This window comes from Meleagris gallopavo, chromosome Z, assembly GCF_905368555.1.
Source record: "Meleagris gallopavo chromosome Z, MGAL_WU_HG_1.1, whole genome shotgun sequence".
NCBI classification, from domain to species: Eukaryota; Metazoa; Chordata; class Aves; order Galliformes; family Phasianidae; genus Meleagris; species Meleagris gallopavo.
The window spans coordinates 117,439-138,689 of record NC_139435.1 but is presented as its reverse complement, the minus strand read 5'-3'; the positions used below and the strand labels follow the sequence as shown (position 1 = coordinate 138,689).

Below are 21,251 nucleotides of genomic sequence, written 5' to 3'. Positions count from 1 at the left end.
CGAAGATGGTGAAAAATTGGTGGAAAATCGGTGGAAACTGGGGACAACTGGGGAAGAATTGGGGGGAAAATGGGGGGAAATTGTTGGAAAATGGGGAAAAAATGGTCAAAAATGGAATAAAAATGATGAAAAATGGAATAAAAAGGATGAAAAAGTAAAAAAAGAAAAAAGAAAAATGTAGGGAAAATGGTGAAAAAAGATGAAAAAAAAGAAATAAAAATGATGAAAAGTGGAATAAAAAGGAAAAAATAGATTTTAAAAAGAAGAAAAAAAGTATGAAGAATTATGAAAAGAGAGAAAAAATGATGAATAAAGAAGAAAAATGATGAAAAATGGTGAAAAAATATCAGAAAATGTTTCAGAAAAAAAAAGAAAGAAGAAAAATGATCAAAAAATGATGAAAAATGATTCAAAAATGGTTCAAAGAAAAGAAGAAAAAATGGTGGGATAATGATGAAAAATGATGAAAAATGATGGGAAAAAGAGGAAAAATGATTTAAAAAAAATTCTATTAAAAAAAATTTGATGAATTATTCCAAAATGGTTCCAAAATGATGAAGAATTGTGGAAAAAAATGGTGAAAAATGGGGGAAAATGGGGAAAAATGGTGAAAAATGGGGGAAAATGGGGAAAAATGGTGGAAGATGGGGGAAAATTGAGGGAAATGGGGGATAATGGGGAAAAAATTGAATAAAATGATGAAAAATTAAATAAAAGGGATGAAAAATTGATGAAAAAAGGATGAAAAAATAGATAAAAAAAGAAAAAAGCTGAAAATGGTGAAGTTATGATGAAAAATGGTGAAAAAAGATGAAAAATTATTTCAAAATGGTAAAAAAAATGATGGAAAATTGGTGGAAAATGGGGAGAAATGGTGAAAATTGTGAAAAAATGGTATAAAAATGATGAAAAATGAAATAAAAGGGATGAAAAATGATGAAAGAAAAGAAGAAAAAAGGTGAAATATTGTGAAAAATGATGGAAAATGGTGAAAAAAAGAAAAAAAATGAGGAAAAAAATTTTGAAAAATGATTCCAACATGGTTCAAAAGTGATGAAAAATGATGGAGAAAAAGATGAAAAAAGATGAAAAAAAAGGAGAAAAAAATGATGAAAAAAAAATGATGAGCAATTATTCCAACAAGTTGGGAAAATGATGAAAAATTGCGGAAAAATAGGTAGAAAACGGGGGGAAATGGTGGAAGATTTTGAAAAAATGGTGAAAAATGGAATAAAAATGATGAAAAATGGTTAAAAAAAAGAAGAAATGAAGAAAAAATGAAGAAAATGGTGAAAAAAATGGAGAAGAAAGAAGAAAAATGGTGAAAATTGGAGAAAAAAATTATTAAAAAAAAAAAAGAGGAGCAATTATTCCAAAATAGTGGAAAAAAAATGATGAAAAATTGGGGAAAATTGATAGAAAATGGTGAAAAAATGATGAAAAATGTGAAAAATGGTGAAAAATGGAATAAAAATGATGAAAATAGTTCAAAAAAAAGAAAAGAAAAAAAGATGAAAAATGGTGGAAAATGGTGGAAAAAGAAGGAAAAAATGATGAAAATTGGTGAAAAAAAGGATGAAAAAAGAAGATGAACAATTATTCGAAAATGGTGAGAAAATGATGAAAAATTGTGGGAAAATCGGTGGAAAATGGGAGGGAAAATGTGGAGGGAAAATGGGGGAAAATGGTGGAAAGCAGAATAAAAATGATGAAAAAATGGAATAAAAGGGATGAAAAAATGATGAAAAAAAGGATGAAAAAATAGTTCAAAAAAAAAAGAAAAAAGGTGATATATTGTGAAAAAATGATGAAAACGTGGTGAAAAAAAGAAGGAAAAAAAAGGAGAAAAAAATGATGAAAAAAAATGATGAGCAATTATTCCAAAATGGTTTTAAAATGATGAAAAATTGGGGAAAAATTGGTAGAAAACGGGGGAGGATGGTGGAAAATTGAGAAAAAAAATGGTGAAAAATTGAATAAAAATGATGAGAAATGGTTAAAAAAAAAAAAAGGAAGAAAAAATGGTGAAAAAAAAAGATGAACAATTTTTCCAAAATGGTTCCAAAATGATGAAAAATTGTGGGAAAAATGATGAAAAATGGCGGAAAATGGGGAAAAAACGGTGGAAAATGGCGGAAAATGGGGAAGAATTGAATAAAAATAATGAAAAAATTGAATAAAAGGGATGAAAAAAAGGATGAAAAATAGCTCAAAAAAAGAAAAAAAGGTGGAAAATGGTGAAAAAATGATGAAAAATGATGAAAAAAAAAGATGGAAAAAAAAAGATGAACAATTAATGGTGAAAATGGGGGAAGATGGGGGAAAATTGGGGAAAATGGTGAAAAATAGAATAAAAATGATGAAGAAAAGGATAAAAATGATGAAAAATAGATTAAAAAAAGAAGGAAAAAAGATGAAAAAATGATGAAAAAAGAAAAAATTGTGAAAAAAAATGATGAAAAATAATGAAAAATGGTGAAAAAAATGGTGAAAAAATGATGGAAAAAAAAGGATGGAAAATTATTCCAAAATGGTTCAAAAATAAGAAGAAAAAGCATTAAAAATGATCAAAAATGGTGAAAAATTGATTGAAAAATGGTTTTAAAATGGTTCCAAAAAAAAAGAAGAAAAATGATTCAAAAGATGAAAAATGTGTCAAAAATTGGTAAAATAATTAGAAAAAAAATATTGGGGAAAATAATTGGAAAAATAATCGGAAAAAATAATTGGAAAATAATAATTGGCAAAATAATTGTAAAAAAATGGAAAAAATATTACAGAAAAATTGGAAAAACAATTGGAAAAACAATTGGAAAAATAATTTGGGAAAATAATTGGAAAAAAAAATAATTTGAAAAATAATTTGGAAAAATAATTGGAAAAAATAATTGGAGAAATAATTCGGAAAAAAAGAATGGAAAATAATAGGAAAAAAATTAGAAAAAAAATAATTTGGAAAAATAATTGGAAAAATAATTGGGGAAAAATAATTGGAAAAATAATTGAAAAAATAATTTGGAAAAAGAATTGGAAAAAATAATTGGGAAAAAAAATCGGGAAAAGAAAAAAACTAAAAAAAAAAAAGAGGAAAATATTTTAAAAGGAGATTCAAAAAAATCGGAAAAATGTCTGAGTTCCTCGATTTGCTGCCTTTTATTTGCTTTATATTTCCTACTGATCATTATTCCTAATATTCTGCTCTTATTCTCAAGCAGCGGCCATCCTTTGGGCGGCGCTGCCAATTAACGGTCGATTATTAATTAATATTAATTTTTTCCCCACGATTTCCTGATGATTTTCTTTTCTTTTGGAGGCGTGTCTATGCGGAAAAAGAAATAAATTTTATGGGAGAGGAAATGGGGGGAGAAAGCCAAGCAAAACAGGGGAATGGGGGCCGTTTTCTCGCCTGTTCTCGGATGGCGTCGTTGGAGCATTTCTGGCGGCAATAAATGTGCCATGGTGTTGTTTTTTCAATGGGGAAACGCTGCTTTTTGGGGTGGTTTCTGGGTTTTTTTTTGGGGGGGTGGATATCGGAGGGGCGTGGGGGGGTGTGGTGTGGGTTGGGATGAATAGGGGCGAATGGGGGAGTGCTAGGATGAATGGGGGTGGGTGGGGGTGAATGGGGATGAATGGGGGCTAATTAGGATGAATGGGGGCTAATTAGAACGAATGGGGGCTAATTGGGATAAATGGGGGTGAATGGGGGTAGATAGGAAAGAATGGGGGTGGATTGGGATGAATGGGGAGCAACAAGGGCTAATTAGATGGAATGGGGGCTAATTAGGATGAATGGGGGCTCATTAGAATGAATGGGGGCTCATTAGAATGAATGGGGGTGGATTGGGATGAATGGGGGTGAGTGGGGGTGGATTGGAGTGAATGAGGTCAATGGGGGCAAATCGAAAGGAATGGAGGCTAATTAGAATGAATGGGGGGCAAAGGGAGCTAATTAGAATGGATGGGGGCTAATTAGAATGGATGGGGGTGAATGGGGGCAGGTAGGAATGAATGGGGGTGGATTGGAGTGAATGGGGGGCAATGGCAGCTAATTAGAATGAATGGGGGCTAATTAGGATAAATGGGGGGCAATGGGTGCTAACTAGAACAGATGGGGGCTAATTAGAACGAATTGGGGCTAATTAGAATGAATGGGGGTGAATGAGGGCAGAGAGCAATGAATGGGGGTGGATAGGAATCAATGGGGATGGATTGGGATGAATGGGGGTGAATGGGAGTTAATGGGGGGTGGATTGGAGTGAATGGGGGGCAATTAGAGCTAATTAGAAGGAATGGGGGCTAATTAGGATGAATGGGGGCTAATTAGAACGAATTGGGGCTAATTAGGATGAATGGGGGTGAATGGGGGTGGGTAGGAAAGAATAGGGATGGGTTGGAGTTAATTGGGGTTAATGAAGGCTAATTAGAACAAATGGGGCAGATTGGAATGAATGGGAGTGGATTGGGATGAATGAGGGGCAATGGGGGCTAATTAGAACAAATGGGAGCTAATTAGGATGAATGGGTGTTAATTGGAGTGAATGGGGCTAATTAAAATGATTGGGGGCAGATGGGGGCAGATTGGAATTAACGGGGGCTAATTAGAATGAAGGGGGTCTAATAAGAATGAATGGGCATTAATTAGGATGAATGGGGGCTAATTTGTGTCAGTGGGGCTAATTAGGATTAATGGGGGCTAATTAGTGTGAATGGGGGCTAATTACTATGAAGGAGGCTAATTAGAAAGCGTGGGGCAGGGTTGGCCTAATTGGATTGTAATGAAATAGTAATCAAATAAGAAAGGTTAACAAAGTAACGATCAGAGAATGCTAATTAGTCAAGTAACGGACATAGTAATGAATGACTACTAATGATAATGATATTAAGTAATAAAAGTGGCGATAAATTAATGAGAAAAGGCAATTAAGTGATTAAACGATGATTAGAAAACAATTAAAAGGCTAATAATTATTTAAAAAATAATAAATAAATGACATTAAAATAGAAATAAAAGAAGATAAAAAATATTAGTAAAAATATTAATTAAGTGGCTTGATGAGCTTGGAGGACCCTCCTACCCCACCAACCCCCAACTCTATGACTTGGAGGACCCTCCTACCCCACCAACACCCAACTCTATGACCTTAGAGGACCATCCTACCCCACCAACACCCAACTCTATGACCTTGGAGGACCCTCCTACCCCACCAACACCCAACTCTATGACCTTGGAGGGCCCTCCTACCTCACCAACCCCCAACTCTATGACCTTGGAGGGCCCTCCTACCCCACCAACACCCAACTCTATGACCTTGGCGGGCCTTCCTACGTCACTAATCCCCAACTCTATGATCTTGGAGGACCCTGCTACCCCACCCCCTTGTACTCTGTGACCTTGGAGGACCCTCCACCTTACCAACCCCCAACTCTATGATCTTGGAGGACTGTCCTAAACCCACCAACCCCCCCAACTCTATGACCTTGGGGGATCCTCCTACCCCACCCTCTTCAACTCTGTGATCTTGAAGGACCCACCCAGGCTCTGGAAGCTTGTAAACAAATGATGGGAAAGAATCAAAGCACCTTCAACCCTTTCCTGGAACTCTTTGTCATTGTCTCCCCACATCCGGGACCTCATTTGCATATCGATTGAGCAATAATTGCACAAATGCCACTTCCTGCTTTGCATCAATTCTATATAAATGTGGGAGAGGCTGGGATGACAGTGAAGACGTTGAAGAGGATTCGGAGAGGTGAGAGGATAATTAGGGTGGGGCTAATTAGGGATTAAATGGGATTTGAGGGGGGGGGGGGGGATGGAGGAGGTTAGAAAATCAAGCTTGGGGGCTGTGAAACTTCATTAAAGTTAATTAAGGAAATGAGGAGGGGAAGAGAGGCAGTGAGGTTCGTTTGGAGAGCCGGGTCGGTTTCCTCGTTAGGGCAATTAACCCTGTAACAAGGAAGTGTTTCATTAAATCGTTTTGAGGCTGGAGGGCATTCTGTGAAGCGTTGGGGTTCCTTAGTTTCATTAATTGATTGGTAACGATCCCCAATCAATCCCCACCACCACCTTAATTAGCGCTAGAGGATAATTAGGGTTATAGAACCCCAACTGCCCCAGCATGACCCTAACTATCATCATAGGGTCATTAGGGTTATAGAAGACCCACAACCACTCCACCATGACCCTAATTAGCACTGGAGGACAATTAGGGCAGGAGAAGACCCCCCCCAACCATCCACCACGACCCTAATTAGCACCTAATTAGCAAGTTCATTAAGGTTATAGAAGACCCCCAACCATCCCTCCAATGACCTTAATTAACACTAATTAGTCTAATTAAAGCTTACTCTCTCCCCTCCTCAAGATGGACAACCAGGCCTTTGAAATGGAACCTGAGAGCACTGCCAGGTCCTGGAAGGGAAAAGAGAGGCTGCAGAAAGAGGTATTTGATTGGCTGTGAGTTGGACGGGATGGGATTGGGTTGGATCGGATTGGCTTGTCTTGATTTGGCTTGGCTTGGCTTGATTTGGCTTGGTTTGGCTTTCTTGGCTTGGCTTGGCTTGACTTGAATTTGATTGGCTTGGCATGGTTTGGCTCTCTTTGGCTTGGCTTGGCTCACCTTGCCTTGCCTTTTTTGCCTTGGCTTTCCTTGCCCTGCTTTGGCTTGGCCTGGCTCAGATTGGCTCAACTTGACTCAGTTTCTCTCAAATTGGCTCAGGTTGGCTCAACTTGGCCTGCCTTGACCTGGCTTGGCTCGGCTCGGCCTGGCTTGGCTCAACTTGACTCAGCTTGGCCTGGCTTCACTCAGCTTGGCTCAGCTTGGCCTGACTTGGCTTGGCTTGGCTCAAACTGGCTCAGCTTGGCCTGGCTTGGCCTAACTTGGCCTAGCTTGGCTCAAATTGACTCAGCTTATCCTGGCTTGGCTCAGCTTGGCCTGGCTTGGCTCAGATTTGCTCAGCCTGGTCTGGCTTGGCCTGGCTTGACTCAACTTGGACTGGTTTAGCCTGGTTTGACTTAGCTTGGCTCAGCTTGGCCTGGCTTGGCTCAACTTGGTCTGTCTTCTCCTGGCTTGGCTCAACTTGGTCTGTCTTCTCCTGGCTTGGCTCAACTTGGTCTGTCTTCTCCTGGCTTGGCTCAGCTTGGCTCAGCTTGGCCTGGCTTGTCTCAACTTGGCTCAGCTTGGCCTGCCTTGTCCTGGTTTGGTTCTGCTTGGCTCAGCTTGGCCTGGCTTGGCCTGGATTGGTTGGACTTGGCCTGGCTTGGCTCAGCTGGCTCAGCTTGGCCTGGCTTGGCCTAACTCGGCCTGACTTGGCCTGACTTGGCCCAACTTGGCCTGGCTTGGCTCAGCTGGCCCAGCTTGGCCTGGCTTGGCTCAGCTGGCTCAGCTTGGCCTGGTTTGGCTCAGCTTGGCTCACTTTGGCCCAGTTTGGCTCACTTTGGCCTGGTTTGACCTGGCCAACTCTCCCCTCCCCTCAGGCCACCCAAGGCAGCCCCTCCGTGCTGAAGCTGTTTGTGGTTTGCCTTCTGGCCGGCCTCATCACCACGGCCATCAGCATTCTCAGCCTCTCCCTGGTGTACACCAAGACGGAGGAGGCCTCGTTAACGAGATGAGAGTCAATGAGATGAGTGTTAACGAGGTGCTGGTTAACAATGAAGCAGCTTCGTCAAGTCCGGGTGTGGACGCCAGGTTTCGGTTCCTGAATCGTTTGAGTCGATCTGAGGTGGGGAAGGGGGGAGGAGGAAGGGGGAAGGGGGAGAGGGGGGAAGGGGGAAGGGGATAGACGGAGGGGAGGGGAGGGGAGGGGAGGGGAGGGGAGGGGAGGGGAGGGGAGGGAGGGAGGGGAGGGGAGGGGAGGGGAGGGGAGGGGAGGGGAGGGGAGGGGAGGGGAGGGGAGGGGGGGAGGGGAGGGGAGGGGAGGGGAGGGGAGGGGAGGGGAGGGGAGGGGAGGGGAGGGGAGGGGAGGGGAGGGGAGGGGAGGGGAGGGAGGGAAGGGAAGGGAAGGGAAGGGAAGGGAAGGGAAGGGAAGGGAAGGGAAGGGAAGGGAAGGGAAGGGAAGGGAAGGGAAGGGAAGGGAAGGGAGGAAGGGAAGGGAAGGGAAGGGAAGGGAAGGGAAGGGAAAAGGAGTCCATTCGCCCCCAACCCTCCAGCCCCAAAAATACCCCGGCGGCGAAATCCAGTGGGCGACCTACAGATCCAACCCTGAGCATTACCCCGACCAGAAGGGCAGGAATTTGGGGAAAGCCTCCACCAGAAGCAATCCCAAATGAGCGTGGCCACATTAAGGATCAAACCCGGCGGGCTCCGTGTTCCCCACTGGCATTTCAACGCCAACGAACACGGCTACGTGCTGCAAGTAAGCGGCACTGCTTTGTTTCTTTTCCCCACTCTTCCTTTTTCTCTCTTTCCCCTTCAAGCCCATCCTCACGATCTCTCTACGATCGCATGGGGCTCATCTTCCCCCACCCTACAAAGTAGTTTCCGTGCGGGAACGAAAGGAGGAAATGTTGTAGGGAACGGCGTGGATCGGCGTGGTCACCAATGAGAACGTCACCACTTTCAAGGCGTCGGAAGGCCAGGTGGTTTTTTTCCCCCGCAACGCCGTGCATTGGATCAAGAATTTCGGGGCGGAGGATTTGGTGATCCTCCTTTTCTTCGGGAGCCACGAAGAGGTGAAAACTTTGGACGTGGACGACGCTTTTTTCGGCATGCCGGAAGATATCGTGGCTCAGGCGCTGCAGGTTTGGTCCTGGAAGGTGAACTTGGTGCTGGTTCGGTCATTTTAGAGTGTCCTATGGGTTAATTAGAGCATTTTGGATGAGGTTGGGTCCTGGAAGGTTAGAAGTGCAGTGGTTGCATCCCCCTACCATGTTCCGTTGGGGATCTACTGAGATTCATAGGGAGGCTGGGTCCTGGAAGGTGAAACTGGCAGTGGTTGCGTCCCTCTACCCTGTTCCGTTGGGGATCTACTGAGATTCATAGGAAGATCGGGTCCTGGAAGGTGAAATTGGCAGCAGCTGTATCCCCCTCTGAGGTTCTACTGGGGATCTACAGTGTCATGTATGAACGTTGGGTCCTGGAAGGTGGAAAGTGAGGTGGTTGCAGCCATCTACCTTGTTCTGTTGGGGCTCCATTGAGTTTCATAGGGAGGTTGGATCCTGGAAGGTGAAATTGGTGCTGGTTCGGTCATTTTAGGGTGTTCTATGGATTAATTAGAATGTTTTGGATGGAGGTTGGGTCCTGGAAGCTGAAAAGCGAGGAGGATGCATCCCCATCTGACCTTCTATTGGGGCTCTATTGGTATTCATAGGGAGGTTGGGTCCTGAAAGGTTAATAGTGAGGTGGTTGCATCCCCTTCTGAGGTTCCATTGGGGCTCTACAGTGTTCTATAGGGAATTTGGGTCCTGGAAGGGGAAAATTGCATTGGTTGGCTCCTTGAAGGGGAAAGATGGGGAAATTGGGTCCCGAGGGGGGGAAAATTGCATTGGGTGGGTCCTAGAAGGGGAAAAGAGGGGAATTTGGGTCTGGGAAGGTACAAAGCTTCTGATTGGCTCCCTCTGATTGTTTCTTTGCTTCCTGGCAGCCAATTGGTGGAGTGAAATTCATCCGAACGTTCCAGAAGGCTTCAGAGGACCAAACTGTGAACCTGCCTCCTAATTTGGGCCAATTAGTGCACAGCGTTAATTACAAGCAGTCCGAAGACAGTCAAGTTTGGCGGTATTTTTATGACCTCCGAGGTAATTAACATACTGGGCCTTAATTAGAATCATTAAAGTTGATAAGATTGGAGTTGAGACCATATGGCCCTGACAGGACCCTAATTAGGCCCGTAGCTTAATTAGTCGGAAATTTCCCCCTAGTTACCCTTCCAGGACCTTAATTAGGATCCAAAAGGCATTAAGGTTGGAGATGGGCCCCTAATTACCCTTCCAGGACCTTAATTAGCCCCATAGGATCATTAGGGAAGGAGAAGAGCCCCAATCACCCTTCCAGGACCCTAATTAGCCCCATAGCTTAATTAGCCTCGGAAATTTCCCTCTCATTACCCTTCCAGGCCCTTAATTAACCCCTTCATTAACCTTCCAGGACCTTTTCATCCCTTTCAGCTTCTCCAGTCCACCCTTTCCGAGGTGGTGAATTCCAATGGGCTCCGTATCGATCTTCCAGGACCTTGCCGACCCCGATGGAGCTCATTTACATACAATCCCTTAATGAGGTATCTTAATTATTCCTTTCAACCTTCCAGGTCCTGCATATATTTTTTTTCCCCACTCCAGGACCTTTTTTGGGCTTTATTTTATTCTAGGAGAGCCATTCGCTCACTTTGGCCACGTTAAGGATTTTTGTTAACGAGCTGGGCCAGCCTCATTACCATTTCAACGCTAACGAGCTCGCCTACGTTGTCAGCGGCTGCGCCAGGGTACGGAGGGCTCATTAAAGGGCTCATTAATGCACTCTGGGGTTAATTAATGCTGGGGGTTCGGTCATGGATCTCTATTTGGCAGCAATGGGGCTCTAGTGGGTGTAATGGATCCCTATTTGGCAGCTGTGGGGCTGTACTGAGTAGAATGGATCTTTATTTGGCAGCTTTGGGTCTACATGGGTCTAATGGATCCCTATTTGGCAGCTTTGGGTCTACATGGGTCTAATGGATCCCTATTTGGCAGCTTTGGGTCTACATGGGTCTAATGGATCCCTATTTGGCAGCTTTGGGTCTACATGGGTCTAATGGATCCCTATTTGGCAGCTGTGGGAGTCTATGGGGGCTAACGGATCCCTATTTGGCAGCTGTGAGGGTCTACTAGGTGTAATGGATCCCTATTTGGCAGCTGTGAGGGTCTACTGGGTGTAATGGATCCCTGTTTGGCAGCTACGTGTCTCTATGGAGAGCTATGGTCTTTATTTGGCAGCTATGGATAGCCAAAAATCATTAACGCCATTAATTAGTGGCTTTGTTAATCCAGGCTGGCTTGGTGATGGAATCAGGGACAACGGTGACGTTCGATATCGCGATAGGGGATGTGATATTTTTTCCTGTCGGGACTCAACATTATCTGAGGAGCGTCTGTGACGAGGAGCTGCTGCTGGTGGTGGCTTACAGCACTGGGAAGGAGGTGAGGAGGGGGGGGTGTTGGTAGCCAAAAGGGCGAGGTTGGTAGCCATGGATCCGTATCTGGCAAGCCGGGGGGTTCCATTGGGTCGAATGGATCCCTATTTGGCAGCTATGGGTCTGTATTTGGCAGATATGGGGCTGTATTGGGTCTAATGGGTCAGTATTTGGCAGATGGGGATCTCTATTTGGCAGATATGGGGCTGGATTGGGAGTAATGGATCCCTATTGGGCAGATGTGGGGCTGTACTGGTTCTAATGGTTCTTTATTTGGCAGCTATGGGTCTATATGGGGAGCAATGGCTTCGTATTTGGCAGCCATGGGTCCATATGGGGACAAATGGATCCGTATTTGGCAGCCATGGGTCCATATTGGGACAAATGGGTCCATATTTGGCAGCCATGGGTCCATATGGGGACAAATGGATCCATATTTGGCAGTCAGGGTCTATATGGGTAGCAATGGATCCATATTTGGCAGCCATGCTTCTTTATTGGGAATGGATCCCTATTTGGCATCTTTATGTCCATATTTGGTAGTGATGGATCCTTATTTGGCAGCCATCGGTCTATATGGATAGCAATAGATCCATCTTTGGAAGCCATTTTTGGGGAGCAGTGGATCCCTATTTGGCATCTGTGGGTCCGTATTTGGTATCCAGACCCCATATTTGGCAGCCACAGACCTAAATTTGGTAGTCACAGCCCCATATTTGGTAGCCAGATCCCATATTTGGTAGCCAAGGGCCCATATTTGGTTGCCACAGGCCTATATTGGTAGCCATAGGCCTAAGTTTGGTAGTCACTGCCCCATACTTGGTAGCCAGACCCCGTATTTGGTAGCCACAGCCCTATATTTGGTAGCCAGACCCCATATTTGGTAGCCATAGGCCTAAATTTGGTAGCCACAGCCCCACATTTGGTAGCCACCTTGTTTTCCTATAGGAACTGAAGACCCTTCGTATGAACAAATACTTCATGGACACAGCAGACCACATCCTGGCTCAACTCTTCCACAAAGATCAGAAGGAGTTCCAGAACTTTCCCCGTGCTTAATTAGTGGGGTTCATTAGCCGAACGTTTGTTAATTAAATGAGTTTTCTTTTGCCTCTGTGTGGTGTTTCCATTGGTAGAATGGAAGGGCGGATGAGATGGTCCTCCAGGATCATAGAGTTATGGGGTAGGAGGGTCCTCTGGGGTCATAGAGTTGTGGGGTGGTTGGGTTGGGATGGTCCTCCAAGATCATAGAGTTGCGGAGTGGTGGGCAAGGAGGGTCCTCCAGGATCACAGAGTTGTCGGGTGGTTGGGTAGGAGGGTCCTCCAAGGTCATAGAGCTGTTGGGTGGGGTAGGATGGTCCTCCGGGATCATAGAGTTGGAGGACAATGGGGTAGGAGGGTCTTCCAAGGTCATAGAGTTCTAGGGATTGGGATAGAAGGGTACTCCAGGATCATAGGGCTGTTAGGTAGGGTAGGTTGGTCCTCCAAGATCATAGAGTTGTGGGGATGGGGGTAGGAGGGTCCTCCAAGATCATAGAGTTGTGGGGCATTGGGATAGGAGAGTCATCCAGGATCATAGAGTTGTGGAATGATTGGTTAGGAGGGTCCTCCAAGGTCATAGAGCTGTTGGGTAGGGTAGGATGTTTGTCCAGGATCATAGAGTTGTGGGGATTGGGGTAGGATGGTCCTCCAGGATCATAGAGTTGTTGGGTGGTGGGGTAGGAGGGTCCTCCAAGGTCATAGAGTTGTTGGGTAGGATAGGAGGGTCCTCCAGGATCACAGGGTTGGAGGGCATTGGGGTAGGATGGTCCTCCAGGATCATAGAGCTGTTCGGTGGGGTAGGATGGTCCTCCAGGATCATAGAGTTGTGGGGCATAGGGGTAGGATGATCCTTCAAGGTTGTAGAGTTGCTGGGTAGGGTAGGAGGGTCCTCCATGATAATAGAGTTGGAGAGCATCCGGATAGGATGGTCCTCCAGTATCATAGAGCTGTTGGGTGGGGTAGGAGGGTCCTCCAAGGTCATAGAGTTTTTCCAAGGTCATAGAGTTGTTGGGTGGTGGGGTTGGGGGGTCCTCCAGGATCATGGAGTTAGAGGGCACTGGGGTAGGCAGGTCCTCCAAGGTCATAGAGTTGTGGGATGGTTGGATTGGGCTGGTCCTCCAAGGTCATAGAGTCATGGGGAGGGTGGGTAGGAGGGTCCTCCAAGATCATAGAGTTGTGGGGGAGGGAGAGGACTTTGGAACTGGGCGCTGCCATCCAACTGTGGGGACTTCGCCCTCGGGAGGGGAGAAAGGAGCTGCGAAGGCCTGGAAGGAAGAGAAAGACAAATCGCCGGCTTCTAATTAGTCTTTTTAATTAGAATTTCGAAGAAAAGCTTCTCACGTTCTGCCAAGATCTGCTGCTACAGCCTGGAGAGGGAGACTTCCTTTGGGCAGGTGACTTTCTAGCCTATGGCTCTATGATTTTGGAGTTCCCTCCAAACTCCACTCTCCATCTTTATGATCTAGGAGGACCCTTTCTATCCCTCCATCCTCCATCTCTATGATTCTGGAGGACCCTCCAACCTCCACCCCTCATCTCTGTGATACTGGAGAACCCTCCTACCCCAATGCCCCACAACTCTGTGATCCTGGACGACCGTTCAACCCCCACCCTCCATCTCTATGACCTTGGAGGATCCTCCTATCGCACTCTCTTCCATCTCTATGACCTTGGAGGACCCTTTCTACCCCACTCCCTTCCATCTCTATGATCCTGGAGGACCCTCCAATGCCCCACCCTCCATCTCTAATACCTTGGAGGACCCTCCTACCCCACCACCCCTCAACTCTATGATCTTGGAGGACCTTCCTACCCCACTCCCCTCCATCTCTATAACCTTGGAGGAGCATCCAACCACCCACCACCCTCCATTCTATGACCTTGGAGGAGCATCCAACTCCCACCCTCCATCTCTATGACCTTGGAGGACCCTCCTACCCCAATGCCCCACAACTCTAGATCTTGGAGGACCCTCCAACCTTTACCCTACACCTTGGAGGACCCTTTCTACCCCACTCCCCTCCATCTCTATGATCTTGGAGGACCTTCCTCCTTTCCCTCTCTGACCTCATCCACCTCTCCCAACCTCCCCAGTCCTAAGTAATGCCAACTAATTAGCCACCGGAACGATGGACCCCATCGAGCAGCAACTCCTGGACCTCAACCACCAAAACAGAATCCTTCGCCTTCAGGTTAGGCCTTAATTTCTTGGGGGGGCAGATTTGGGATTTTTGAGCACTGGGATCATCGAGAAGTGGGGAAGATGGGGGTAGGATGGTCCTCCGGGATCATAGAGTTGGAGGGCATTGGGATAGGAGGGTCCTCCAAGGTCATGGAGTTGTTGGGTGGGCTAGGAGGATCCTCCAAGGTCACAGAGTTGTGGGGAAGATGGGGCAGGATGGTCCTCCATGATCATAAAGTTGGAGGGCATTGTTGTAGGAGGATCTTCTAAGAATTTGGGGGCGTTGGGTTAAGATGGTCCTCCAAGATCATAGAGTTGGAGGGCATTGGGTTAGGTTGGTCCTCCAGGATCATAGTGTTGGAGCATATTGGGTTAAGTTGGTCCTCCAAGATCATAGAGTTGAAGAGCACTGGGGCCTATGTGGGGTTTTTTAGCATTGGGAAACCCATCCCAAAAACCTCTAGGATAAATTATAGGATCGTTTTTGCAAATCCCACAGTTGGAAGCCACGAGGGAAGCCGGAATCCAAGCCTTAAAATCAGCATCCCAAAAGCTTTCTGACACCTATAGGAAGAGATGGGAAGAACTGAAGAAAACCCAAAAGGACGAGAAGAGACGAATGGAGGTTTGGGGATTTTATGGGGTTTTTTGGACCATAAAAAGGTCGATCCTCCAATTTTTGGGGATGGTTTGGAGGAATCATGATGTCCTCCAGGATACCAGGAAGGAATGGAAGAGGAAAATGGAGGAGGAAGAAGAGAAAAACCGAAGGCTGGCAGAAGTGGAGGAGAGGCTGAAAAGGATGGAGGAGGTGGGGAGGATATATGGGATTTTCCTGGGGTTTCGGGGTCTTATGGGGCTTTTTTAGAGTTCTGTAGAATTGGGTTTGGGGTCTTTGGGGTCTTGGCCCAATTTTGGGGTCCTATGGGTCCATTTGAGGTCTTGGTTGGGTTGGGTTTGGGGTCTCTGGGATTTCTGGGGTCTTGTCCCGATTTTGGGGTCCTATGGCTTCATTTGGGGTCGTGGTTTGGGATTTTGGGGCTTTTCTCCCATTTTTGTCCCTTGTAGGAAAAACAAATCCTATCAGAGAAGAAAAGAAACCTGGAGGTGCTGCTTCACCAGACTCCGTTAACGACCTCTGCCATCCACCGGTAATTAAGCACGCCTTAATGAGTCTAATTAAGCTCCTTGGGGTGGGCTGAGCCTTAATTAGATCCCATAGGAATCCTATTTTGGAGCGAGAGATTCGGACTCTTGAAGATCAGCTTCGTCACCTCCAGGTTGTGATTGGAAGCCAGCATCACGCTTTGCATTGCATTATCTACAATGTGAGAGGCTTTTCTTCTTAATTAGGGGCTAATTAGTGGCGTGGGAAGCAGGGTGGGGGTTAATTAACGATGTTTGCTTTTTTAATGACGGGTTTTGTGTTGTTAATTTGGGAGGCGGAGGAGCTGAGGAACGAATCGAGGAGGCAGGATGAAAGGATTGAGGAGATGGAGGAGAGGCTGCTGGGATTGGAGGCGGAAGTATTATGGGATGGGGTGGTGGTGTGGGGTCATGGGATGACATGGGAGGACATGGGATGACATGGGAGGACATGGGATGACATGGGAGGACATGGGAGGACATGGGAGGACATGGGATAACATGGGATGACATGGGATGACATGGGAGGACATGGGAGGACATGGGATGACATGGGATGACATGGGATGACATGGGAGGACATGGGAGGACATGGGAGGACATGGGATAACATGGGATGACATGGGATGACATGGGAGGACATGGAAGGACATGGGATAACATGGGATGACATGGGATGGGAGGGAGCCTATGGGGTCATGGGATAACATGGGATGACATGGGAGGACATGAGATGACATGGGATAACATGGGATGACATGGGAGGACATGGGATGACATGGGATGACATGGGAGGACATGGAAGGACATGGGATAACATGGGATGACATGGGATGGGAGGGAGCCTATGGGGTCATAGGATAACATGGGATAACATGGGATGACGTGGGATGGTTTGATTTCCCCTCTTCTCTTCCCCCACTGGAGAATAAGGAGCTGAAGGCAAGATTGACAGCTCGGCTTGGCCAATCAGCTGCCAGACTTTCCAAAGGGGTGGGGACTGAAAGCTTTCGTCCCATTGGTTCCTTCGAGGTGGAGCAAAGCTTCCGGATTCGCAATCTGTACCAATCAGGAGGCAGAATGAAGTCCTAGGTCCTCCAGGGCCATAGAGTTGGTGGGTTGTTGGGTAATGGGAAGGGGGGAGTCCTCCAAGGTCATAGAGTTTTTGGGTGGTGGGAAGGGGAGTCCTCTAGGGTCACAGAGTTGTAGGGTAGCTGGGGTCCCCCAGGGTCATAGAGTTGGTGGGTTGTTGGGATCCTCCAGGGTCATAGAGGTGTTGGGTGGTGGGAAGGGGGGGTCCACCAAGATCGTAGAGTTTAGGGTGGAGGCTTGGAGGGTCATCCAAGTTCATAGAGTTGGTGGGTTGTTGGGGTCTCCAGGGTCATAGAGTTGTTGGGTCATGGGAAGGGGTGTCCTCCAGGTCACAGAGTTGTAGGGTAGCTGGGGTCCTTCAGGGTCATTGAGTTGGTGGGTAGTTGGGGTCCTCCAGGATCACAAAGATGAAGGGAGGTGTGTAGGGTAGTCCTCCAAGATCGTAGAGATGCAGGGCGGGGCTTGCAGGGTCCTCCAAGATCATAGAGTGGAAGGGTGATGGGGTTGAAAGGTCCTCCAAGATCATAAAGATGTAGGGTGGTGGGATAGGAGGCTCTTCCTTCCCATGGCTCTGTGATCCTAAAGGACTCTCCTACTCAACCACCCCACAACTCTATGATCCTGGAGAACAAAACCAAGCCAACCACCCCACAACTCTATGATCCTGGAGGACTCTCCTACCCAACCACCCCACAAGTCTGTGACCCTGGAGGACCTTCCTACCCCACAACTCTATGATCCTGGAGGACCACACCATCCCCCCTTCGATTCTACCAATACAAACACCACACAAATGCAAATAAAAACTCCTTTATTTAACGAACGTTCAGCTAATTAACCCCGCTAATTAAGCACAGGGGAACTGCTGGAAGTCAACCAAAAATGGACCTGTGGCTCCAAAATACAGGCCTGTGACTACCAGAAAGAGATCCACGGCTGCCAAATAGGGATCCATTACTCCCAATATAAATCCATGGCTGCCAAATATTGAGACATTACGCTCAATAGAGACCAATGGTTGCCAAATATGGATCCATTACTCCCAATATAAACCCATGGCTGCCAAATAGGGATCCACTGCTCCCAACAGAGACCCATGGCTGCCAAATAAAGATCCGTTAGTCCCAATACAGACCCATGGCTGCCAAATCCACAGTCTTCTCCCGCCCTAATTACCCTACAGTGCTAATTAGGCTCCTGGCAGGGTCACTGCGGAGGGTTCTTCTCCAACCTAAGTAACCCTACTTAGGGTCCTCCTTCCACCTTATTCCCTTCACTTCCGGTTTTCCTTTCACTTCCGGTCCCCTTCCATGCTCTTCCATTCACTTCCGGTCCCCCTCACTTCCGGTCCCCGTTCCTCTTTTCGGTCCTTCGGTCCCCTCCGTTTCCTTCACCCGAACAGCTCCGAGTATCCCCGAACAGCTCCGAGCGCATCCCGAGCGCTTCCGAACCCGACCCGAGCGCTTCCGAGCGTCCCCCGAACGAGAACCGAACTCCTCCGATTCCGCCCCGAGCGTTCCCGAACTCGACCCGAAGGCGACCCGAACGCTTCCGAGTGCTCCCCGAACGGCTCCGGGCGCCCCCCGAACGCGACCCGAGTGCGTCCCGAACACCTCCGAACTCGACCCGAACGCTGCCCGAACAGCTCCGAACGCAGCCCGTGTGTCCCCGAACTCGACCCGAATGCCTCCGAGCGCTCCCCGAACACTTCCGAGCGCTCCGAGTGCCCCCGGAAGAGACCCGAACGCCTCCGATTGCAGCCCGAGCGCCTCCCGAGCCGCTCCGAACACCTCCGAACAGCCCGGAAATGGACCCGAACGCTGCCCGAACATCCCCGAGCCGCCCCGAAACTCGACCCGAGCGCCCCCGATTGCAGCCCGAATGCTCCCGAACGCTTCCGACTATTCTCGATTGCACGGCGAGCCGCCCCGAACTCGACCCGAAGGCGCCCCGAACTCGACCCGAACGTCCCCGAGCTGCCCCGAACTCGACCCGAGCGCTCCCCAGGGCTCCCAAACGCCTCCGATTGCACTCCGAATGCCCCCGAACGCGATCCGAAGGCGCCCCGAACACCTCCGAGTGCCTCCCGAACTCGACCGGAAGTCGCCCCGAACGCCTCCGAACACCCCGGAACTCCACACAAGCGCCCCCGAACTCGACCGGAAGTCGCCCCGAACACCCCGGATCTCGGATCCGAACGCTCCCTGAACACCCCGGGAGTCGAGCCGAGACCCCCCGAATTCGGCCCGAGTGCGCCCCGAACAGCCCCGAACTCTACCCGAAAGCTGCCCGAGCCCCCCCGAACTCGACCCGAACACCCTGGAACTGGACCCGAGTCCCCCGAACTCGACCGGAAGTCGGATGGGAATAGAATGATAGTGAATGGGAGTCAATGGGGGTGGAAGGGGATGGCGAAAAACCCGGAGTGGATTTGAGGCTGGGAGTGAATGGGAGTGACTGGGGGTGGCGGAAAACCAGGAGTGGATTTAGGGGTGGGAGTGGAGTGAGAGTCAATAGGAGTCAATGGGAGTCACTGGGAGTGAATGAGGGGTGGGGGAAAACCCGAAGTGGATTTGGGTCTGGGAGTGGAATGGGAGTGAATGGGAGTCGATAGGACTCAAAGGGAGCGGATGGGGGAAAACCTGGAGTTGATTTGAGGCTGAGAGTAGAATGGGACAATAGGAGTGGAGTCAATGGGGTTGAGGTAAAACCCGGAGTTGATTTAGGCGTGGGAGTGGAGTGGGAGTCGATGGGAGTCAATGGGAGTGGATGGGGGAAAATCTGGAGTGGATTTCGAATGGGAATGGAATGGGAGTCAATGAGAATGGATTGGAGTGAATGGAAGTAGAGGAAAACTACTGGAGTGGATTTGGGGCTCGGAGTGGAATGGAGTCAATGGGAGCATATGGGGGAAAACCAGGAGTGGATTTGTAGCTGGGAGTGGAATGGGAGTCAATGAAAGTGAATGAGGTAGGGGAAACGTGGAATGGATAGAAGTGGAACTGGACTGGAAGCGGAAAAGGAGTCAATTTTGGGGGCGAAAAATGGGGGTTTTTGGGGTGAAAGTTTGGGATTTGGGGATCTTCTCCACCCCATGGATCCCTGTAGGGTCAGAGTGGGATATTTTGGGGTGAAAATCAGCCATTTTGAGGCTGAAAATGGGCAATTTTGGGCATTTCCTCCTCTCTTTTGCCGCTATCATGGGTATAGGGATTTTTATAGGATTTTTGGGGTGAAATTATGGGATTTTTGTCCTTCCCCTCCCCCCCCTTCAGCCCCAGCGGGAAGAAATTTCGCAGCAAACCTCAGCTGGCCCGATATCTGGGCAATGCTGTGGATTTGAGCTGCTTCGACTTTCGGACGGGCAAAATGATGCCGAGCAAATTGCAGAAGAATAAACAGAGATTGAGGAACGATTCCTTGAATCCCAGTAAGGTAAGGAGCCTATAAGGCCCCGCCCTATAATCCTAATCCCAGCATCTGAATCCTAATCCTGTCATCCTACTCCTCACCCTGTATTCCCAATCCCAATCCTAATCATAGAATCCTAATCCGGTCCTATAATCCTAGTTATTATCCTATAATTCTAATCCACACCCTGTAGTCCTGATCCTGACCCTATAATCCTAATCCTAGTCCCGTCATCTGAATCCTAATCCTGTCATCCTAATCCCAATCCTAATCCTGAAATCCTAATCCAGATCCTATCGTCCTAATTCGAGACGTATAATCCTGATCTAGACCCTATAATCCTAGTCCTGATCCTATAATCCTAGTCCTGATCCTATAATCCTAGTCCTGACCCTATGATCGTAGTCCTAATCCTGACCCTACAATCCTGATCCTGACCTTATGACTCTAATCCAATCCTCTACCTATAATCCTAATCCTAATCCCATCATCAGAATCCTAATCCTGCTATCCAAATCCTAATCCTATTATCTTAATGGCAGCTAATTATAATGAATGGGGACGAATTGGAAGGAATGGGGGTGGAATGGGGGGCAATGGGGGCGAATTAGAAGGAATGGGAGCTAATTAGGATGAATGGGGGTGGATTGGGATGAATGGGGGCAATGGGAACTAATTAGAACAAATGGGAGCTAATTAGAAGGATTGGGGGGCTAATAAGGATGAATGGGGGCTAATTAAGATAAATGTAGGTGAGTGGGAGCAGATAGGAATGAATGGGGGTGGATTGGGATGAATGGGGGCTAATTAGTGTGAATGGGGGCTAATTACTATGAAGGAGGCTAATTAGAAAGCGTGTGGCAGGGTTGGCCTAATTGGATTGTAATGAAATAGTAATCAAATGAGAAATATGAGAAATAAAAGAAGATAAAAAATATTAGTAAAAATATTAATTAAGTGGCTCGATGAGCTTGGAGGACCCTCCTACCCCACCAACACCCAACTCTATGACCTTGGAGGGCCCTCCTACCCCACCCCCTTCCACTCTATGACCTTGGAGGACCCTGCTACCCCACCATGGGCTCATTAAGGTTATAGAAGATCCCCAACCACCCCACAACGACTCTAATTAGCACTGGAGGATAATTAGAGCAGGAGAAGACCCTCAACTCCCCCACCATGACCCTAATTAGCACCAAGGGCTCATTACAGTTATAGAAGACTCCCCAACCACAACTCTAATTAGCTCTGTAGGATAATTAGGGCAGAAGAA

At 47.3% G+C, this 21,251-nt stretch overlaps 2 protein-coding genes across 5 annotated transcripts; both read left to right on the top strand.

Annotated features, from left to right (window-relative positions):
* The first annotated feature begins 5,610 nt into the window (after positions 1 to 5,610).
* Positions 5,611 to 12,218, top strand: LOC104917221 (uncharacterized). Its single transcript, XM_085214050.1, is given in 12 exon segments — positions 5,611 to 5,750; positions 6,366 to 6,443; positions 7,478 to 7,585; positions 7,588 to 7,722; positions 8,150 to 8,213; positions 8,216 to 8,355; positions 8,513 to 8,740; positions 9,583 to 9,736; positions 10,106 to 10,215; positions 10,306 to 10,419; positions 10,964 to 11,113; positions 12,055 to 12,218. Coding segments are annotated over 11 exon segments (1,392 nt in total). The 5' UTR covers positions 5,611 to 5,750; the 3' UTR covers positions 12,166 to 12,218.
* A 1,163-nt stretch (positions 12,219 to 13,381) lies between these two features.
* CCDC68 (coiled-coil domain containing 68) lies at positions 13,382 to 17,386 on the top strand. 4 transcript variants are annotated; one of them, XM_085214064.1, is made up of 9 exons: positions 13,382 to 13,541; positions 14,242 to 14,339; positions 14,829 to 14,954; positions 15,045 to 15,140; positions 15,398 to 15,480; positions 15,552 to 15,657; positions 15,772 to 15,855; positions 16,403 to 16,589; positions 17,153 to 17,386. In XM_085214064.1, the coding sequence occupies exons 2-8, from the start codon at positions 14,277 to 14,279 to the stop codon at positions 16,565 to 16,567; spliced, it is 723 nt and encodes a 240-aa protein (XP_085070190.1). In that variant the 5' UTR covers positions 13,382 to 13,541; positions 14,242 to 14,276; the 3' UTR covers positions 16,568 to 16,589; positions 17,153 to 17,386. The 4 variants fall into 4 exon arrangements, 3 of the variants coding, with proteins under 3 accessions (XP_085070190.1, XP_085070189.1, XP_085070188.1); XM_085214063.1 differs by having other exon boundaries at positions 15,552 to 15,658; positions 15,770 to 15,855; positions 17,195 to 17,386; XM_085214062.1 differs by having other exon boundaries at positions 15,552 to 15,658; positions 15,770 to 15,855; positions 17,117 to 17,386.
* The last annotated feature ends 3,865 nt before the right edge of the window (positions 17,387 to 21,251 follow it).

What these genes read in the sequence shown, in the direction of transcription:
- CCDC68 (XM_085214063.1), top strand. Translation starts at nt 14,277, where the DNA reads ATGGACCCCATCGAGCAGCAACTCCTGGACCTCAACCACCAAAACAGA. An exon ending in ACGAGAAGAGACGAATGGAG is followed by an intron (nt 14,955 to 15,044) that starts GTTTGGGGATTT and finishes GATGTCCTCCAG; the next exon opens with GATACCAGGAAGGAATGGAA. An exon ending in TGCTGGGATTGGAGGCGGAA is followed by an intron (nt 15,856 to 16,402) that starts GTATTATGGGAT and finishes CCCCCACTGGAG; the next exon opens with AATAAGGAGCTGAAGGCAAG.